This window comes from Morone saxatilis, unplaced genomic scaffold, assembly GCF_004916995.1.
Source record: "Morone saxatilis isolate NCDOM2014 unplaced genomic scaffold, NCSU_SB_2.0 Contig14, whole genome shotgun sequence".
Taxonomy (NCBI): Eukaryota; Metazoa; Chordata; class Actinopteri; family Moronidae; genus Morone; species Morone saxatilis.
The window spans coordinates 16,590,314-16,604,485 of record NW_023339696.1 but is presented as its reverse complement, the minus strand read 5'-3'; the positions used below and the strand labels follow the sequence as shown (position 1 = coordinate 16,604,485).

Sequence of the window (14,172 nt, the reverse complement as noted above, 5' to 3'; positions counted from 1 at the left end):
ACACACACACACACACCACTCCTGGACACTCCGCTGGGAGGAAGTGGCAGGTCACCCTGGTTCACAGGAGCGGAAACACCTTTTCCTGTTTCGTGCGCTACCCAAAGTCAAACATGTTTTCTTTGCCATTTTCCTTTTCTTTGAAGGATTGAGGGATGTTGAGCATTTTAAGTCCCTAAGAGCTAAAGTGAGAACATTTGTCATTCCTCGCCTCATTGACTTTTGAGCATTGCCAGCCCAAAGAAAATAAAGAATCAAAAGGATGACGCAAAGTCCATAATCATAGCATTACACTTTTCAGACTTTGAGTCACTGTTAACATCAGGAGCATTAACAAGTTCTCCCTTTTATGTATTGAACATTTTCATTTTGCTGGCAGATATCTAGCAATTCTAAATGTGCAGCCACAAGCACAGGCACGCACACACGGTACGTATCCACCCACCTCACTCTCACTCTTTTTTTGCAGGATCCAGAGCCAAAGTCCTGAGTCTGAGATGGATAACTATGCGTCATTTATCAGCGAGGCTCTGGAGAAAACCAAGTGTCGGGAGTGTGTGCCATCCTGGGAGGAGATCCAGATGCTGATGAGCCGACAGGAGATGCTGTGCACTGTGCACTATCCTGGCCCCGGGTCCTGCCAGCTCTACATCAGCTCACACACTACTGCCAATGAGGTTTGGGCACATTTGTCTATATTCTACATTATAGCACATTTCTCAATCTTTTAGCTTCTCATGCATTCCAATTTAAAACTTCCTATCCTAATCTGGAGTCTAGTGAGATTACTAAGCCATGATAATCACAAGAATTGCATTTCTCCCTCTTCTGTTTGGACTTTGGAAAGTTTAACCATTGTGTGTCATTGTCTGTTCCGTTGCCCCTCACCAGGTGGTTCGAAGGATGCAGGAGAAGCTCAGCCTGCAAGACAGCAAGAACACGTTTGCACTGTACGAGCAGAATGCACTGTGGGAGCAGCCAGTTGCAGGGAGCTCTCTGATCGCAGACATCCTGACCAGGTTTGAAAATAAAATGTCAGTCTTTACCCTGTAAAGAACAGAACAGACAGACATCGTGAGGAAGTCAGACACAATAAAACCAAGCAGACAGACACACTATCAAAACTATGTCTGGCAGGAATCTGAGCTATTTGTCACTCGTTAGACGAATGCCAACAGAGCAGTGGATTGTATATTTATCTTCGCTAGTCTAACTCCCATGCTGAACGTTATCCAGTATCCTTGATAACTGGTGACCTTGTCTGGTCTTGTTGGTCAACATGACACCCTGCTGGGAAACTGGACGTGTGTCACTATTTCTGTCAGCAGAGCCAGCTGCTGGTTAGCCAAGGTGAAGCTGATGTCATTTGCTTGTACAAGGCAGAGTCTCGAATAAAACGATAAGGCATCCAGCTGGAATAAAAGGGACCTGTGTTTTTTTAACAAGCGTGGGCGTCCATGTCCTCACATTGACGAGTGACAGGGTAAACATGAAACTCAGCAAACCACCGAGTTACTCAACAACAATATTACACATTAAGGAGGCAATAACTTGTAACATATTAACATCTAGGCTTAAGATTCTTGGTATACCATTTGTATATGTTTATATGTGTTACCTGTCTAAACTTTCTAACCCTTTCTGTCCCACTTCTGTGCAGCCTCTCCACCAAAGAGTCAGAGTCTAAATCCCAATGGAAACTGTGTTTCAAGCTCTACTGCCTGTTGGATGCTGACAGCATATCAGTGGACAGCATTGAATATCTCCTCCTCTTTGAGCAGGTAATGAAGCAGAACACAACTCCTCAAAGGGCAGAGTCCTCCTTTGAGAGTGTCTTTGTTATGAGTGACCATTTCAGTGCTGATAATGAGATATAATTTATTGTCCTGCAGTGATTCATTGCTCGTATTTCATTAGATTATTATGTTTTTTCGGAACAATCAGTAATGTCTTACGGGCGGTGATTGCAATAAAACACACTGCATAAAAAGCATGACTAAGAGCACTGGCTGTAGTGCAGAGGGGGCAAAAGGCAGCCAGCACTGGCTTCATTAGAACATTTTCCTGAGGACTCTCATAAAAGAGTTATGGGACAAAATAAAACAGGGTGGGGTAGACGGGATTGATGGCAGGAATGGGGCTATTACTGACAAATTGTACCTTCCCTCTTTTCGTTCCGTTCGTTCTTTCACTGTTTGTCCTGGTTTTGGCCTTTGCGCTACAGTGCCATGAGATGGTGGTGCGTGGCCAGCTGCCAGCCTGTGAAGAGGACCTGCAGGCCTTGGCTGCCCTGAGGCTTCAGTGTCTGATGGGTGACTTCAGTACACATGCCCCCTGCCCACCTCTGGACGAGCTTTTCCCAGGTCACATGCTAGAAGCTCGAGTCCTCGTGTCCCTTTCTGCATCCCCAGCCCTCCCGCCATGTCAGGTGGCGGCCCAGGGCTGCCCTGCAACGCAGCTCTTCCCCACAGGCCTTCTGGCAGGGACGCTGTGGAGCCACACAGCTACAGCAGCGCACAAGCACAAAGTGGAGCAGGACATGCGTCTGCGGAGCCGACTGAAGGAGGAGGCAGCGGCTGTTATGGGATCCATTTTGGAGCATTGGAAAGGTCTGGCTGGCTACAGCCGGAGGGACAGTATTGCTGCCTACCTCACAATTGCACGCCAGTGGTCGGGCTTTGGATGCACTCTTTATGAAGTGGACTTTTATATTGTGAGTATTGTGAGGTCACGTTGTTGTTTTAGTTGTAAGGTCACACTCCCTCTGTGCTTAAGAGTCACTTGACTCTTGAAGTAAGTCTTAAAGTAAGGGATAACTGTGAGCTGCTCTGACATCTGCTTACCTCTTCCTCCCTCCAGAGTTCAACAGGAAGTTTTTCCCAGAAGTTGTGGTTGGGTGTAGCTGCTACATCCGTGTCTCTGTATCGGCAGGGAGAGGCAGAGGCCCTGGAATCCTTCCCATATGGCCAGATCTGTTCCTACGGCATATCTGATAGCAACACCTTCAAAATCACAGCTGGGGATCGGGATCTGCTGTTTGAAACCACCAAGGTATAGTGGCTCACGCCCTGAGTTAGCTGAGGGGTTGAAAGAAGTGAAATCTCTTATTACTGGAACTGTTTCTCTTCCTAGCTTAGACACAATCTAACTCTCATGTATTCAGGATTCAGTTTGTGTACAGTGCAGGGCCAAGTGGCCTTATCACCATGCAGTGTTCTGCAGAGTAAGTGAAAGAAACACGCTGTCTGCTTATGATACCCTCCTCCCTCCAGCTCTCTGACCCACTTTAAAAACACTCATTAATTTGGTCTAAATGGAGAGCATACAACCTGCCCCTGCTCTCCAACCGTACTAACCACCAAAAGTTTAACTTCCTGGCATTAAATGGCAACTGGGGGTGAGTTTTATTGCAGTGGTTAGATTAAAATATTAGGCAACATTTCTCAGAAACATGGATGGTCTTCCAAACAGACTTTTTTTTTTTTCAGTAGAGAACAAATCTTGCCTTTCACTGGGTAGATTTGCTTGCATCTTCCCACACGGAACAAAAAATCCCTCTGTGATCTCTCATGGGGCACAAAAGTGGCTTTTATTTATTTATTGGACGTGCAAGCGAATTGAAGTACAACCCAAAAAGGCTTCTACTTTTAAGAATTTAAGGCCTTATATTGCACTGACAAGAATGTGCAGGGTTCTGAGCTACTGTGCAGGAAATAAGAGAGAGCATGGATTTGCAGGGGGTGATTATGGTTAGGCCTGGAGTTAATGTTGAGGGCAAGATTAGCCGCTGATTCAAGGGTTACAGTTAAAGTTGAAGAGTGGGCGCGGGTTGAAGCTTAGAGACTTTAGTCAATGTTCTCACAAACCAAGTTTAGCCAAGTATTAGCAGGACTGGAGGGAAGGTAATGGTCACGGTGGCTTATGATGGTTTGGTGGTCATGTCTACCAAGGTCAGGGTAACGGAGGGACAGATGAACAAATGAACTCCTCCGCAGTGCCCTCCTTTTATTTCTGCAACAGCTGCCGAACAAAATATGTCAAAGTGATGAAATTTCCACACACGTTTTTTCTGGTTGAGGGGTGTGTGTGTCCTCAGAATCTGCCAAACATCATCATCCTCGGCTTCTGGAGGATCCAGTTTTTCTAGCAGCTGCATGACATCATCCTTCTCCACCCTCCTGTGACAGTGCCAGACAGACACTAAGACTGCCACCAATCTGACCTCTCTCTCTCTCTCTCTGTCACAGCTGACTGAGATCATGCAGCTGATGAATGCGTATTTCAGTGCCATCCGTCACCAGCGAGGGAAAGGAGAAGATGCGGACATCACTATAACAGAAAGCACAGAGCTGGGATTCCATCACCTGGCCTCCACGCTGACACCCACCCTCCTGGAGTTGCCCTCGCACCCCGTTTAAGACGGACCCATACCCGGACACCCCCAACCCCCCCACCGTCCTCCTCCACGTGGCCCCTATGAGGCCCAGCCCCAGTCCTCAGGACACCACGCCTCCTCCACTGGGAACGGCACGGCAGCCAAAACAAAGAGAGCGCTGTTTTCGCTCCCCATCCGTGAAAATAAACCCTTGCTGAGCTTTCCAGCTGAAGGAGCTGGCCGATGGAGGAGGAGGGGGGCGAGGAGGGGACGGGAAGGCAAGGGGTTCTGTTTTGCAAGTGAGGCCAGAAACCCACAGAAACCAGTGCGGTTGCTGATGAGCTGTCACACGCCCTCCACCCCATCCTGTCACGCAACCACCTCTGTTACCTGTTACCCTACAATGGCACACCCCCCCCCCCGCCCCCCCCCCCCCCACCTCCCCCCTCGACAATGTGAGACGTTGGCGTGAGCCTAACTACATCAGGGAGAGATAGCGTCAAGAGACAGGACTTACAGTAACAATAAGCTGTGGTACTCCCCTCATGAAGGTATGGCTTAGAGTGAAAACACTACTCTTTCTCTTCTTTCTCTAAGTGTGCCATATTTTTTTATTGCCTTTCCTAGAAGGCAGTCGTCCCTCATGCACTGCTGGAATAGTGTTGAGAACATTCAGTGACACAAACACACACACACACACACCTCCTCCCCTGTCTTTGGCTCTCTCTCTTTCACATACACACTCACTCACTTACTCTCTCACGTGCCCTTATGCTGACATGTTCATCAGAGACGGTCAGTTTTCATAAGGTCCCCGCCAGGCTTGCATTACCTGGAACTGTTGATGCAGTGAGCCATGTGAACTTGGAACTGGAAACAGATGTTGAACTCTGTAGCTAAGTCACTTTGGCTGCTATGGCCATATAGACTCTTACCTTTGGGATTATATGTGTGTGTGTGGGTGGGTGTATGTGTGTGTGTGTGTGTGTGGGTCTATTTGATCAAAAAAACATTTCCTGGATGACATTCAGGATCTGAGTTAATTGTGTTTCACATAAACCAAAGGATTTTTGAGCTGTTTCTTCATTGTTTCCACCAGATGCTCTTATGTGTCCTTTGTTGCTGCTTGTCTTGGCTGTAATCCTTGACACGAAACTTGGTTAACACTTGACTGATTAGATCATTTTGCTTATGTCAGTTACTACCCTAATGCAGCTCTGCTCTGCTGAAAATAACAGGTGCTTCTTTGTTTATTATGTTATTTTCACAATGTATATGAAATAGAAGAAATTAAACTTAGAGTACACATAAAACCCCCAGTCAAGAGTTCCCAGTCTGCTATTTAATTGGAAACCTTTTTGATCAGGCCATGGATGCTTTTGTAATATTATTTATGCAAACTTTGCTTCTTCTTTTTTTACTGTTCTTTATGTTTTAAATGCAGACCCAGATATGTTTTGATATAAGGTTAACCAGAAGCCATAAATGCTTTTGGTTCTGCTTCTTAAAGCAGATCAGATGTGTAAATCCTGTGTAGCTCCTTTCTGTTCACTGTTTGAATATTCTTGTGAAGCCAAAGTTTCGCCATGTCATGGGTTTGAGCATGGACCAAAGATGTGGGTTTTTTTTTTTTTTAAATAAGCTTTCATTATAAGAAATTATCCCAAAGCAGACAGATCCCCCCCAATTTATATTTGACTGTTCTCACATTAACACATTTTTCTTTAAACTTGAATGTCAGACACCTATGAAGACATCCTGTTGTATGCATAGTACACCTTGTTTAATGTAGTTGACCTTTTAGGAATCTGAGACCATAGATGGGCTTTGTAAATATAATTTTAGAGTACTGTCTGCTACACAACCCCATGCAATAACCAGCCTCAAGAGTTAAATCTCACCATGAAAGGCCTTGACGAGTCATTGCACAGTCAGCCCTGTCTCCTGCTCAGAAGCAGGTTTTTCTACTGCAGCTGCAGGCAGCTCCGAGCTACATGTATGAAAAGAAAAAAAGAAAACTACGGATGTTGTTGCTTTGTATTAAGCTTGTTTGTATGCTGCATGGTACCTTTTTATGTAATGTGTGTATAGTTCATTGCACTATTGTTTGTTTTTAACTAACTTGGAAGTGCAATAAAAACTATAAATACTGTATGTAATTAATAAAAACGGCACCATTTTACCATATTTAGTCTGTTGTTGGGCCTCAGCCCTCATTTCCTTTGTTTCATTATCAGAAAATGTGCTCCTTTGTGCCTCAACGAGTGAAGCATTGTAAGACTATTGTTTTCAACCAGGCCCATTTTATAAAAGTCTGAAGTTTGGCGCCAGCAGCAGCGCTTAGAGCTTTACCTCCCCCAAAGCTTTTCGGGTTAAAAACAATGGCTGGTTGAGCAAGCGTTGCTAAGTGCCTTTTACGTTCCCCTGTGGTAATGAGCCTTAACTGAGTTAGATGAACGGCCACCAGTACACTGAAGCTCCAGGTGAGGGGAAAAAAATTGTGTTTTATCATTTTGTAGATAAGATTGTTTTGACTAATGTGAAGTAAAATTGCCTTTTACATGAAACCTACCAGATACAGGAAACATTCAAAGTAGCAAATACAATATAATAGAAAATAGGTTTATTCACCATTTTAAACAGGTCCAACAAGCAAAGCACCATGAAACAGTATCTTCATTTCAGACAATACAGAGAATGCCTGAGAACCAGCTATCCTTTAAAGTATTTACAGGCATAGATGTTAAAATGAAATCCATCCTTGTACACAGTGTTCATCTGTGCAAACTGTTACTTTCTCTGTTGTAAGTGACGAATGCTGTTAAAATGTCAACGCAGTGTCACTTTTGGCTCACGCCCAACTTCAACTTGACATTCTTGTTGGTCATGTACAGTTGTTAGCAAATGAACAATGTGTATCGGCAGCCAACAGACGGTACAAAGCACCATGTCAGAAATGTCTGGGATTAACCATCATGGAACACTTCTCCAATTCTACTCTTATTGTTCAAGGCCATCATTTCATAGGCAGGTGGACGTTTTACTGTAAATCAACTGCACAAAAACTAAAGTACTGTACTCAGTATAAAAATAGACCAAAACAAGGCAACAGGTTGTCTTAAATTGCTGAACAAAAAAGGATACACTGGGTAAAAGCTGAGTTAAGGACAAGGAAAAAAACAACTATTAACAGACATTTATAGATTGTTTTGTACAAGATATATTGATGCTCTCTGCAATGACTTGCAGGAAAGAAGTACTCTTACTTTCCCTTCACTGAACTGGACTATTAGGTAAGGATTGTTTTATTTAAACTGAGCTTGAGTATATCTATCTTATTTCTGGATGTGGTCCAGAAAAAAAAATATATATTCAACCATTTTACTTTTTTGGTTAATATAATAACAGTGGGTGTTAACGCGTATCTTTTTTCAATTTTGAGACACAAACACAAAATACTACTACATGCTATAACAAGCCAATAAATCTAATTTTCAGAGAAGCAGCTATAGCCTGTCTATTTTGGGGCACCTATATGAAGGAGAAAATAGTCTGAAAAGTGAAAAACGAGACATAAATTGTCCCTTCACTGTTCTTGTGTTCCCCAGGAAATGTAGTCAGGCCGCGTGGCTGCGCTGTACTCGTCTACCAGCTGCTGGACCACTTCGCGAGAATTGTCCAGCTCATCAAAGTTTTCCTTGAATATGTCCTCTTTGCGGAACTGCTCCAGGAAGGCTTCGCGCTTACGCAGTTTGTCGTACTGCCGGCACGTCCGCTCAAACAGCTGTGGGACAGCAACAGAAAGGAAATCAAAATTAAATCTAACACTCAGAATAAGACCCTGAAACTGATCCCCTTTCAGACTTTCTCAAAACCGACACACTTTCTGTTTTGTTTTTAATTTCTATGGTGCGAAAAAGGAAAAGGAAAACTATGACTTCACTTAAACTTCCTTGGATGACTGTAATTTCCCCATACTTAAATTTAACAGCAAAATCAATGAGAAAAAAAAGTTCAATTTAGGCACTGTAGTATGACTGTAAATGCTTTTTCAATCATCTCAGATTAGGTAATTTTATGACATCACAGCTCATACCAGTAAAAGGAGGAAAAAAAACATCTAGTTTCAAGGAATTGTAGTTTGGCATGATGATGTTCCAAAACCTTCCCCTCGAACTGCTGCTGTGGTGGCTCAACTTCACTTTTAGCACAACGCACATCATCAAGTATTGACTCAGAACAGACACTGGTCTCTGCTGTATAAATACACACTGGAGGAGAATGTAACTGAACAAGCCGAGGGGACTCTAAAGCCAGAGCCACACTGCCTGTATCTGCAGCGTGTGTGTGTCGCCGAACGTCTTGCTTTTTATTTTGGCGCCCAGGTTAGTGCAGCCACACTGCTTCTCGGAGCCACGCATCTCAGGTGTGGCCGCAGCAACGCGTCACTAAAGAATGTACCTCTCACGTACGTTTTCTGCGAGCCGCACAGTTCCCAGCAAAAGTCATATCGGGCTAGCAGCAGCAGCAGCAGAAACACACTGCTCACGCGTGCTGTGTGGACAAGGGGTTAGATAAGCACTTACAGAGGAGATACTTGTGTGGTTGGCCATCATCAATCCGCTGACTCGGTGTGCGGAGGGCAGGTATGGGGATTTCCTGGACAAAGCCACCTGGATGCTGGCAGGACCCCAAGGAATGAAGCTGGCCAGTTTACGCTCCCGGATCCTTTGGAGGCTTTTGTGCACCTAAAGTGGAGTCGGTTGAAATAAGTTTGAATACTCTCCAGACACGTTAAGACATCTGGAATTTATAAGAGTAAACGTACTGTGCGCTTGTACCTGTGTGGGGTCCACCTCTCCCTGGATGATGTTAAGGATGGCGATGTAGCAGTGGCTCGGCTGCCTCTCTCTTCCTGTGGACACCATCACGTTCTTGGGTTGCAGAAGCCTCCTCATCACATCCAGCACTGTCGTTTTCCTCACACTAGCAACCTGGAACACCGATTCAAACATCAACCTCTTAGAGACATTCAGTATTTTAAATATGAACTGCTACCTGCAAGAATACTTCCCATTACAACCCACGGATTCTGGGTTAGGAGGAAAACATTCTGCATTTGAATTATGTGTTTCACATCACTTTGAACTCACCGACTGGTCAGTAGTAAGTGGTGTGTACCCAGTCATCAGGAAGTGGAGGCGGGGTGTGGGGATGAGGGATGCAATCAGGCCAATAAGGTCGTTGTTCATATAGCCCGGGTAACGCAGGGTGGTTGTGCTTGCAGACATGATGGTTGAAACCTGTGTGTGAGAAGGTTCACTTATAACTATAATAAATCAAATCTGGTAAAACCAGTTAGGGCTGGGTGATGTTTTATTTTTTTTTGGCACGTTATGACAGTCCCATAAACGGTGACATGAACAGTTACACTATCTGTACGCCTGTTGCAGTTTACAGGAGTGCCGTGACTCTGCGTGGCTAGCTGGCTCTTATTATCTCGTAGTGAATTTAAGGGTCCCAACGACGAGAGGGACAGACTGTGTTTGTTGACAAAGTATTGTCTTTACAAGAAATGTAAGGTTTAACTGAAAAGTATGCAAATTATACTTTGTTCATTCTGTCTCTGCCAGGTAGCTAACACTAGTTAGCAGTCACGCTACTGTCAAGAAACGCAACTAAATTGGTGTACAGAGTTGCTGGATTTGATTATTCAACTGAAAGCCTGCTCTCTACTTAGTTAAATCATCTAATACTGACAGTCCTTAGCTGATAACTTGTATTTTACAATATGCATAATTACTGTATGACAGTCTTACAAGTGACGCAGGTATTTTCATATGAAATGTGTTTCAGTCAAAGAAGTGCAGCACTAAATGTGTGGCTCTTGTCAAGGTAGCTGACATATCATTTGGTGTGTGCAGCCTTGTGCAACTCCCTTCTAAGAAATCGAAATCCAGTCTGACTTGCTACTGACTCGTCAAACTAGTTTATGAATCTCGTAATTTCTGTTGAGAGCGACACATGTCTATTACAGTCGGTCTTGACGTTTGCCTTTGTTCAAATACAGTAAGGTCAACAGCAATCTATAACTGAAACCTGCTGACTGACAAGCTGACACAACCTCTACCCCGTCCAGTTGTTGTAACACTGAGTGGTGTCTCTCACTCACCAGCTGATTGATCTGGGAGAACGAGGGGTTCTGGATATGCAGCCTGTCTGTGGCGATGCGATTTAGAGCCGTGTTATCCAACACCACCTGACATACAGGACACACAGAGTCATTATTACACAAATGAAGAGAAAACCAAAAAAATAGATTCTCTCCAGCACAACAGCACGGTGAAAGTCAATATGATGTTGAAGGGTATCGGACTAATGACGCAGTCAAGGAACCTCTTAAGGAGCAACACAGTGTGCTGTTGTTAGCAGAGCTGAACATAAAAGACACACTGTACAGTTTCAACAGGGGGACCGATTCTTGGGCAGATTCTATTAGGCCTCTGGCTAATTTAATCAACATGAGGGACTTACGCAAGACCCTGGAGGAAGTAGGTATTAGGGAGGAAACACCATTAGACTGTCAGAGAATCTCAGACTAATACAATCACCAATTTAAGACAGAGATTTATTCAGTTGGATTTGTAATGCTGGCACTGCAGTTTGCTTCTGCTGGGCTGATACACAAGAACTGAAGCGGCCTGAAAAGTGAGATTTTCAACAAAAGAACCAAAACATGAAACTACATCTGTTGTATGGTTTCACAAATGAGACCAGTGGATTTTTGAAAGTGACTAAAGGTAGTTTTTAAAGCTAAGTGCTGAAGACACAATTTCAGTCAGAGACTCCATGTACTGTAAGTTTAAAGCGTGTTGTGATATCAGTTAGAGAACTTCAAAAGACCAGTGACAACTGGGCAGTCCAATTACCAAACCACACACTTAGAGGGTGAATTAACAATCTGCTTCTTCATATTCATGACTTTTTTTTGGGTGGCGTATTCCTTTAATCACTAAAAAACAAAATTAGACAAGCCTAGCCAAAACTAGTCTAGTACACTGTGGATTTATGTTAATAAAATCGTTTTTTATGGCACTGTGACTGCACTGTGTAAGAGGCCTGAGAGACGTAATCAAACTTCATTCAGTGTTTCACTTTCTCTTAACACAGTTTGACCCGGGTATTTACTGGCTACGTCCTGACCCTTGCCATTTACGTCAGTGAACATGAAGCCAAATGTATTTAACAGTCTGACATCACATCATCTCTGACCACTTCAACATTATTTTTGTTTCCTGTTTCTGCTCATTGATAGTGGAACAGCTACCGTGCTGTACTTTGACTTTGGTTTGTCCAAATGCCACAATTACAAGCAAACCAGGACTTGTATAAAAAAAAATAAAAAAAAAGAGAAAGAAAAGCCATCTTGTGAGGTTGAAGCAAAGAGAGCAATGGGATTAATTAACATCCATTCATGAGTGCTGCTGCTCACCACGCAGTCTGCGTTCTGGGTGAGCCTCTTCAGCGTGAGCAGCGAGTTGTACGGCTGGACGACCACATCGCTCATCTCATCCTGGTTTGGGAAAACGGAGTAAGTCTGCACCAGCTTCTTTGGGTACCTGGAGATCAGAAAATATGTAAATTATTCATGAGAAAACTGCTGAGGGAAAACAAAAGTGGCCGTTTTTCCAACAGCAGTGTGTTTATGGACCTGTCATTGAGTTTCTCCAGTAGATAGGATCCCAGTCCCGAGCCAGTTCCCCCAGCAATGGAATGACACAGGACAAACCCCTACAAAGACAAAGGGTTACTTATTACTGGCAGTTCAAATTTACAGCTACAGCATGTGCCACGTGTGCACAGAGCTTACTGTAAACTCTACTGATGCAGAAAGCTGAATGTGTGGGTGAGCAAATGCCTCTCTTCCAAGGCGGTTATATAAATGGGAGTGCAGCCCCACCTCACAAATGGGCTCCCTCACCCCCGAGGACAGCCCTGTAATACCTGCCTTCCACACTCGCCCGGCTATTATCACCAGACATTCTACACGCCACACCCTGCCAACATACACATGCTCACGGCAGCTCGGCCCACCTTCCTATCCAATGCACACATGAGTGCACACACTAAATAATAATGTGGGGTCATAATGTGAATGAGTTACAGAAATTGCAGACCGTAGAGGGGAAACGCGAGTGTTATTTCACAGGAGGCTGGCAGCTGAAGAAGGTTTACCAAGAAAAAAGAAAAAAGAAAAAAGAAAAGGAAAACTAAGAATAATAGTGAGGCACGGCTGGGGCTTTGCTAGTTTCAAGATGACGGGCACTGGCAGTATTTTAGCATAGTTTTGTTCAAGTCATTAATTTCTGGATGCCCTTTACCACCACAAACACACAGGAGTCTGACTGAAAGAGTGAGAGTCATGTTTGAGTACAATCGAGTATTCCCTGACACTATCCAGACCGTAGACTGCTGACCAGGCCAATAATGAAACTCGGATAAAAAGATTAAATTTAGTACTTCAACACTGCTGGCATTGCTGTAACACACATACAGTGTGGAGGTGACAAATCGGGGTTCTTAAATAAACTTCCCCATCTACTAAGAAATGGATAAGCTACAAACATCATGTGATTTCCATTTTGGAAGAAGAAACAAACAAACTAAATTTCACTTCCTTGGGCATCAACAATTAAGTGTGTGTTGCTTTACTTTCAGATCACAAAACTTATACATGTTACAGGATTCTGCCAGTCAGTAGTCACTGGGAGGAAAATAACCACAAAAAGAGGAAGAACAAGGAGGAGACACTTCTATGTAGGAGGTGTGCGAGGGCCATTGTCTCGTAATCACTCTGATTTAAAAGCAATTACTACAGAAAAAAAGAAAATGGAATCAACCAAACACAAACAACACACAGTTTTGATATCTTCTTGTATGTTTCAGGTTCATTCCCAGTTGTTCTATGTAATATTTCTACACACAGCAATATCACATTACTTTTAAATCAGTTTTTTAAATTCCACACAGTCGGTATGTGGTAAATGGCAGACTTGCCTCCAGACTGTCACTGCCATCTGCCTCCCGGTCAATGATGTCAAAGATGTCCTCTTGGATTTTTTTGCCCTACAGGGGGGGGAAAAAAGCCAGGAGCAGCATTTTAGATGCATTCAATTTGTGTGTCTTTAAATGGCATTAACATGGGGCTATAAAAAGAAAATAATAAGCTGTTTCCAGTGATCACCTGTGAATATCCACTGGCCCAGTTGTTCCCAGCACCTCCACCGTGCTCAGAAAGGTAGATGTTCTCCGGGTTGTACAGGTTTGCATAAGGAGAGTTGAGGATGGAGTGGATCACCCTCGGCTCCAGATCCAGGAGAACTGCGCGGGGGATGTAGTGCTCATCGTCGGCCTGTGGAGTTTTTATGAATAACCAGGAGTTAAGCTGGTGATACTGCAGAGACTGTGGGGCTGCAGAGTCCTGGCAGGGTCTGAGTCACATCAGTTTACACTACAACCACTACATCTAGTGGGAAATGAGGTTACTGCACTTTCAACTGATAAAACACAGAACATACACTGCATATAATGTGCAGATAAGATGTGGCTTTAACCCTCTGGCCTTGTTCAAAATCACTACCCTCTCTGCTATTTACGTTATTCCGTCGAACAGTGTGCCCGTGGCGTTGCGTTGAATTTCGACGATTCACCATAAACAGATAGTACTCAACTTCAGGGTACAATGTCCAATCTCCACTAAACTTCACATATTTAGTCCCACCCTGAACACATACTCA

The 14,172-nt window shown here is 43.8% G+C and overlaps 2 protein-coding genes across 2 annotated transcripts in view; one reads left to right on the top strand and one right to left on the bottom strand.

Annotated features, from left to right (window-relative positions):
- plekhh3 (pleckstrin homology, MyTH4 and FERM domain containing H3) overlaps nt 1–4,766 on the top strand; it is a 29,487-nt gene extending 24,721 nt beyond the window's left edge. Inside the window, exons 8-13 of the mRNA XM_035655425.1 lie at nt 470–677; nt 892–1,019; nt 1,661–1,781; nt 2,225–2,713; nt 2,860–3,051; nt 4,248–4,766. Of these exons, the coding sequence (XP_035511318.1) occupies nt 470–677; nt 892–1,019; nt 1,661–1,781; nt 2,225–2,713; nt 2,860–3,051; nt 4,248–4,418 (1,309 nt within the window). The 3' untranslated portion in view covers nt 4,419–4,766. The remainder of the gene's footprint in view (nt 1–469; nt 678–891; nt 1,020–1,660; nt 1,782–2,224; nt 2,714–2,859; nt 3,052–4,247) is intronic.
- A 2,217-nt stretch (nt 4,767–6,983) lies between these two features.
- Nucleotides 6,984–14,172, bottom strand: part of tubg1 (tubulin, gamma 1) — an 8,628-nt gene continuing 1,439 nt past the window's right edge. Inside the window, exons 3-11 of the mRNA XM_035655424.1 lie at nt 13,620–13,787; nt 13,433–13,501; nt 12,087–12,166; nt 11,868–11,994; nt 10,548–10,634; nt 9,529–9,678; nt 9,217–9,369; nt 8,962–9,123; nt 6,984–8,159 (exon numbers count right to left, since the gene is read on the bottom strand). Of these exons, the coding sequence (XP_035511317.1) occupies nt 7,962–8,159; nt 8,962–9,123; nt 9,217–9,369; nt 9,529–9,678; nt 10,548–10,634; nt 11,868–11,994; nt 12,087–12,166; nt 13,433–13,501; nt 13,620–13,787 (1,194 nt within the window). The 3' untranslated portion in view covers nt 6,984–7,961. The remainder of the gene's footprint in view (nt 8,160–8,961; nt 9,124–9,216; nt 9,370–9,528; nt 9,679–10,547; nt 10,635–11,867; nt 11,995–12,086; nt 12,167–13,432; nt 13,502–13,619; nt 13,788–14,172) is intronic.